The sequence below is a fragment of the Limulus polyphemus genome, unplaced genomic scaffold (assembly GCF_000517525.1).
Source record: "Limulus polyphemus unplaced genomic scaffold, Limulus_polyphemus-2.1.2 Scaffold1660, whole genome shotgun sequence".
NCBI lineage: Eukaryota > Metazoa > Arthropoda > Merostomata > Xiphosura > Limulidae > Limulus > Limulus polyphemus.
This window is the reverse complement of record NW_013667270.1, coordinates 142,688-150,123: the sequence shown is the minus strand read 5'-3', so window position 1 is coordinate 150,123 and position 7,436 is coordinate 142,688. Positions and strand designations below refer to the sequence as shown.

The 7,436-nt window shown below is 32.8% G+C and overlaps 1 protein-coding gene across 1 annotated transcript in view; it reads left to right on the top strand.

Annotated features, from left to right (window-relative positions):
- The window catches only part of LOC106464461 (cyclic nucleotide-gated cation channel alpha-3-like), a gene marked incomplete at its 5' end in the record, with an annotated part of 12,131 nt that extends 5,293 nt beyond the window's left edge, over positions 1-6,838 (top strand). The window contains 1 exon segment of the mRNA NM_001314154.1: positions 3,019-6,838. Coding sequence (NP_001301083.1) covers positions 3,019-3,809 — 791 coding nt within the window.
- Between the last annotated feature and the right edge of the window lie 598 nt (positions 6,839-7,436).

Sequence of the window (7,436 nt, the reverse complement as noted above, 5' to 3'; positions counted from 1 at the left end):
GTCTCTAAATATCATAGCCAAAAGTTTGAATTTCTTGTTCTTCTTTTTTTCTGATTCTTTTTTTTATTAGATGATAACTCTAAAAGTAAAACAATGGTGTCAACCAATTTCACTGAGGTTACATAGTTTCAAACGGAGTATCCGTTTTATAAGTATTATTAATAACTATTAAGAATTTAATAAAAAATCATAATTCTAGTGTAAAGATGTTATCATTACCCCTTAAAGTTAGTATTCTTACAGACATCTAATGTTTGTTTACAGACCTTAAGTACATTGTAAAACAGGAATTACCAGCCAATAATAGATAAACAATAAATATTACAGTGAGAACATAATTGTATTTAGAACTTTGTTATAAATACAACCCTCCTATGTCTATTGAAATACTGCATTAAAAACATGCAAACAAGTAAAGAAAAACTTTTCAAAAAAGGAAGTAAATGTAGGGATGGTCAATATCAATTATTCAAAAAACAATGCAAACAAGATAACATGAACAGCAGTTGTATCATCCCTACATAAAAGTACAGGCAGGAATTAACATGTGGTAATATGTATATAATTATTCAATCACAATTGAGTTTGATTTATTCTATTTTTGTCTGTTAACATTCTACTGCACTATGTGTCCCCTACTATCTTGTTTGCATTGTTTATAAAGAATTGATATTAGCCATGCCTACATTTACTTCCTTTTTTGAAAAGGTTTTCTTTACTTCTAGCCTTTTCAGTTTCACTGTGATTCAGAACTCTCCAAAAGTGAATTATCATAAACAAGTATTTCTTGAATTACTGGTGCTGTTCTCCAAAAAAAGTAGAAAAGCCTTTGTATTATTGGTGCTGTTCACAAAAAAAAGTAGAAGAACCTTTGAATTATTGGTGCTGTTCTCCAAGAAAAAGTAGAAGAGCCTTTGAATTATTGGTGCTGTTCTCCAAGAAAAAAGTAGAAGAGCCTTTGAATTATTGGTGCTGTTCTCCAAAAAAAGTAGAAGAACCTTTGAATTATTGGTGCTGTTCTCCAAAAAAATAGAAGAGCCTTTAAAATAGAAAATATTAAGTTATTTGCTTCATGGCAAGTGTAACTATGGGAAATGTTACAAAACTGAGCTTTTCTTTAATTTCTTTTATTTTTACAAACGTTTCAGGAATCATTTGGACCACCCTCGTGCATAATGGTTTAAACAGGTCAAGAAAGGACATATATATTTTGATGGCAACAAATCTTTTTTTTCTGTCAAATATGTTCATTGTATGTCTAAACTCAAATCTGTCTGTTTTAAAACACTATCAGGATAACGTGAATGAGTATAATTCAATGAACGCTTCAGTATTTCTTAAATCTGGATTTTGATTCACTTACTACAAACTATGGTGTGTTGCATAATAATATTAGTCCACTTGATTGGGTTGCACCATTTTTTCTAGGTTGGGCCTATTTTCGCCTCGATAGTAGCTTAGAGTCGGCGTGCCACAAAATGGCAGAAGGCGTCCCTTCACAGATGTAAGCAGAGTATTACAATGTGATCTTTCAGTTCATCAAACAGATGCTCATTTAGATTAAAATCCGGGGAATGTGCAAGCCAGAAGAAGTGACTGAGTTACTAACCTTGCGTTTTAAACAAGTGATAAGCAATACGAAAGCAAAATATTGTTGTAATATTTTCTCGGAAGAGCTCTTGTGAATCAAAGTGAAACTATAGCACAAAGGCACACAGCCTTAGCAACAATTTTCAGACACATGTTTGGCGTTAGTCACCCTTTTAAAAGAATCAGAGTATCTGCCTCCTTCTATTAATATTCCACGTCCAATTATAACACATCCAGCAGCTTGCAATGTCAGAATAACACAAGATACCTCAAGTAGTTTTATTCATATCTTTTGTTCTATCTATGGTATAGAAAAGTAATTAATGATATCCATGTGACTATATCATATGCCTTGAGTCATTCATCACTGACAGTTCGTATTCCATACACCACTGAAACTGGGATTTCTAGTCTGTATATAGATTAAGCAATTTTAAAACTGTCTATGGGCTATCATATGGTAAACTGACATGCTATTTATGGCTCAGTTAAAAGTAATCGAACCCCAACTACTATTGGAGGATTCGGTAGATTGGGGTACAGTAGTCTGAGGTCTGTTGCCTTGTTCTTTACACATCTATTCAGTCGTCTTTCCTTTTACCTGTCATCAGTTTTTAACGGCCACTGCTTTTGCTAGTAATAGAAGTATTCAATTTCTATTGCCATTATCCATAGCATTCGATAACAGGTGTCTTTGAACAATCGGTTAAAGAAATTATCTCCAATGATGTCATTCCTGCTTGACACACAGAGAGGTCTGATATATATATATGATTAGCTAGCATATGATTTTAAAGAAATCTTATCTTATTCCTAAATACGAAGCTCTCAGACGTTAAATGGAACGATATAGCGTTGATGAAGATTATGTGCAAGGTAGTTCTATAGGTATTATATGGAAACAGATCAGGAAATTTTATTGATCAGTCCTTCACTTAGGGATTTTTAATTCGAAATAATGCAATGTAATCCCGACATTGTTAAATGTGGCATTCTCTTGTATGAAGACAAAGTTTGGTTTGACTGTATCCGCATTGTGGTCCATATAGCTAAATGAAGCAGTCTAAATTTGTCAACCAAAGTAATGATTGAAAATCGTTTTAAAATCTATCCAATTAGTATCCCTTTACTTGTTTGGGTACTGTTTTATTGTAGCATTTATTTTGTTTTGGATACTTCTTATAGCAATTATACGAATAACCAACGATCCTTACTTTCCATTCACATTTAATATTTTATTAATAGAAATAGCTATCTTGAGTATAATGTTTGTTGTTTCTCAAACTTGCTAGTGTAATTACACAGTGTAATAATATAATTATTGAATCACAAAAAAATAAATAAAAATTGTATCAATCTTTATTACATTACGAATGATTCGCATCTGTGCTGTTATAAATACTAATCATTTGTACCGAACTTTTCCAGTTGCCATGAGTCGAAGCCATAGCACCCCAGGTCTCCTGGAATCGCACGGACAAGTTCCTCTGGAAAACATGCCCCTGTATCCGCGGGAACCGTCCACCACTGCTTCTGCGGCAACCCTACTGTCAGACGACGAATGTAGGCAGAACGTCAGGGCCACAGCTAGTGGAACCAGAAGCCGTAGAACAAGTGTGGACGATATTCAGCGGAGAGGAACACCTTTATACGAACAGATCGAACCAACTTTAAGGAGTTCATTCCCAACTCATACTGGGGCACAAAGAAGTGGCGGTAGACTCTATCTTGTAGAGTCTTCCCTCGACCGGCAACTTGTAGCTACAACCACTTCACATACTGATTTGTTTACGCCATTGCCACCGTCACCTTACTTTGTTCACTCCTCCAGCCATAACACATTTGATGTGTCTCCTGTTAGTGACTATTCGGCGATGAGTTCTACTGGCGTTGACCGCACAATTTACAGTAGCCATTCGCCTCACGTGCCAGTGCCGTCACCCATTTATGTGAGCCACATAGGAAGGGTCACACCTCACTCGGACAGGGATTCCCATCCGGAAAGCTTAGTGACGGAGATCAAACGACTGCGCGAAAGACTCATGACTTTGGAAACAGAAAACGCCTCTATGGGCATGAAACTGAGCCATCAACAGTGGGAAGTAGAAAACAGGTTAGCAGAGATTGAACTGCAGGTGTGTGGAACTGGAGGTGAGACTAGCCCGATAAGTTGTGGAAGTACTGACGAAAATGAGCGTAATCGTGAATCCGTTATTTGAAAGTCCTTAGTCTACAATGTTATGGTTTTATTCGCCCTAGAAAGTCCCCATCTTTTCTAATCTGTGAAAGCCCAAAGATGTTATTAGAAACCAAGCACGTGTACAACAAAAGATCAATTGATCGACGATCCTCTTAAGTCTGAGATGATCTGTGATGAATATGAAATGGCAGTTTGTTTAGAAGATCGTTTTTCAAGTATTGAGCTTAATTCAACATGTTTCAGTGTGTAAGATGTAAAACATATTTAAATTAAATATCATATCAACTAATTCATTCTATAATGCATTCACACTTCTTCAAACATTTTCAGGTTGCATACTGTTAATCTTTTTTCTTCATAATTATCTTCATCAGTGATATCTCCACAGATGTTTTTCTCTTTTTAAAAAAATTACAGTTCTTTGTTGCTATTATATTTACTAATATTTTCAAGTCTGAAATCTTAACATTGTAGTTTATTGCTTATACCCTCTTCTAAGACATACAACTGCACGTTTTTGAAAATGGAACTAATAATGTTAAAGTTATAGCTGTTATACTTATGCAAAAAACAACAACATTTAACAAAATACATTATATTTGTTTCTACTAACACCAAAGTTTAGTATCTATTTAGTATTCACTTTTGGAGAATTATATTTTCGTTAAGTATAATTATTGGTTTTGTATGATCCCCCGTGAGTGTGGTTTTTGCTGAGTTCTCAATAATTTCGTGACTGAAAAACATTAATGTGATTAAGAATGTTTGTATGTAAGTGAAATTTTAATATAATTATCAGTATTTCAAGTAGATTAATTTAATTTATCCCTTTTAGAAAAAAAAAACTATTTATATTCGAAAACTATATGGCAAATGACAAGGTGCCCGCAGAACAAAAATTAGGGGGGTCAGTACCCCTGTAATTACAAATACCTTATGATTTTCCAATAACATAGAATAATAATTTTACATGTCTAGTAATTTTTTTTTCTTTTTTGAAAATGAAGTGGGGGTCAAGTGATCCCCCATGCCCCTTCCTGCGGGCGCCCATGCCAAATGATATTAATCTCTATTCACCTATGTGTCATTGCAGAATGTCGTTACTGGGCAGCGACAAATCTTTTGCGAGATTCACCTTTATTTGTGTTGTTGTTGTTGTTTTTCTGGGTGATTGTAAGAATATTTACGATAATCGAAACTAAATAATTGCCGATTAATGTAGTGTTTTGTATTTAACATCAATCATAGCCTAATCATGAAAAATATTATACATATTACGTTTTATGAAATTGGAACGATTTTTTTCCCTTAAGTTTTTATTGTGGTAAAAATCTCTGGAAATTAATTAAATTATTTGAGTTGTGTTTTTTTGTCATGATATAAAATCAAATAAGGTAAATGGAATTATACAGTACGTTGTACAAAAGTGACTTTCATTTTTAATAGATCGAAAAATTTTTATAAGGGTTTTATTGCTACCCAAAACATGGAATTGATTTGTATGCATTTTCGAAACATGTCTTCCACGTAGGTTAAATATCTTCCATAATTAGATATCATGTCGATTTCAGTTGTATATACATACTTTAATAACAATTTATGATAATTTCTTAGTTGGTATTGGAAGTAATAAATGTAAAGTGTTACTGGAAGAGATTTCCATATGATACTTTCAAGACATATCTAGTTGATACCACATATTTTTATTCTGGCTAATTTCATCAATTTTCAGATTTCAAGTTAGGCTTATGAAACTTACATATAACGAGTTTTAGAAGTTTTTTCTTTTATTTGATTATATTAATATGGTGTATTAAAATGTATAATATAGCACATCCTTATTCATTGTAATCGTTACAATTGTAGAGGATTATAAAAGAAAACAACAGTTATTGTTCACAGTTCCTTAGACATGAGTTAAAGCTAGACATTATTTCACCACACCTTATTCCTAATGAAGTACACCATTTTAACAGTAACATGATATGAATTACTACCAGCATATTAAAACTTGTCATAAACCTTTTGAAAATGTTTATCAATGATATAGAAAAAAATGACGTGTAGTATCTAATGCAGCAGATAATTTTAAGCCAGTAGTCCACTAAACTTAGGTCTAAAGTACGCCGCAGTAAACCCCCATTCAATCCCATGTTGGCATTTATTTTAAATTTTGTGTTTTGAGCAATTAATGTCTTTACACATCGTCTCCACTTGCCTTTTCGAGGGTTACAAAGTTCTATCTTTTATATGATTCTTTGAAGTGAAATTCTGTAAGACGAACTATAAGTGTTGGTCTTGATTCTTATAAAAATTAAATGACTCCAAGTTTAATAATCAACATGTGCAACAAGATGAGGCTTACAATGTTGTACAGTATAATCTCCTGTTGAAATCTATACAGTTCGCATATATTCATTCCTGTTGTTCTTGAAGCTTTAAACTTCTTTCTCTAGACCGTCAACATATTTAATTAGTGCACCAATATAACTAAGACCGTATAAACTAGAACATTATTACTGGTAGAATTGGCGTCAAGAGATCGAAATATTCAATAAAAAGTAAGCAATAATGAAGAAACTATAAAACTCCGATCTACAATTTCGAAATTGTATAACAAAAATTAACCTATTCGAATGCACGTGAAAACATGTTATTGCACAAAATGCAAAGTGAAAAATGGTCATATTCCAGCGTTGTTAACGCTATTTTATTTTCACGCGAGTGAGTTGCCAAGTTCAGATAAACAAAATTCTTCTTTTGATATAAAGCCTTTAATAATACTGTAACATTAAAATTAGGTAAATATTAAGCTTATAGATTTAACTGCATATTTTTTCAAAATAATTTTCAAAAATCTTTGAGATGTTAATGTAATTCTATGAAAATGAAATGTTCTGCGATATCAAAAGCCTTTAAATTTTACTTTTATTATTAACTTGCATGAACTTCCGAACGGTAGAACTCATGTATATTGTTCCAAATTAAACCTAATGCGTGTAAATACATATGAAATATCCAATTTTTAATAAAAGTTATTGATTCTCATGGAAGAAATTGTGTGTGTTATGTTTCTCTATTTTAATAAAAGAATTAACAACTACTAATTCCTACTTCCTAAGTTGACCGAACCTCGTGATTGGTATTACGATCGGAAATATTGTCAATAATGAGGATATCCAACCGATCATTCAACACATACTCTAATCACTACACGTGTTTGGTTTATTTCTGAAGTGATAACTAATATTTAGTAATTCTAGTTAGCTTATTGTATATGACAGGCTGTTTAATGTATACCTACATTTATGTTCTGATTGAATTAGCTCATTTTGAAGAAAAAAATCTCAATATTTTTCATACCACACAATATATCTTTCGCAGTGAAATTTATCCGCACAATTCAAATTATACTGATTACTATATCTATTGCTTCAGTTGTGTATTCATTTTGGGCTGGGCGTGGTCTAGCGGTGAACATGTTGGGTTCCGGATCGTATGGTCCAAGGCTCGAGTTGTGATTCCTATGAATATACTTCACATTTCCAGCTAGCGTATCTAGAAAATCACAGTCTTTACCCTCTTTATCCTAAGAATATGACAATCTTTATCCTTTTTACCCTCTTTATCCTAAGTATATGACAGT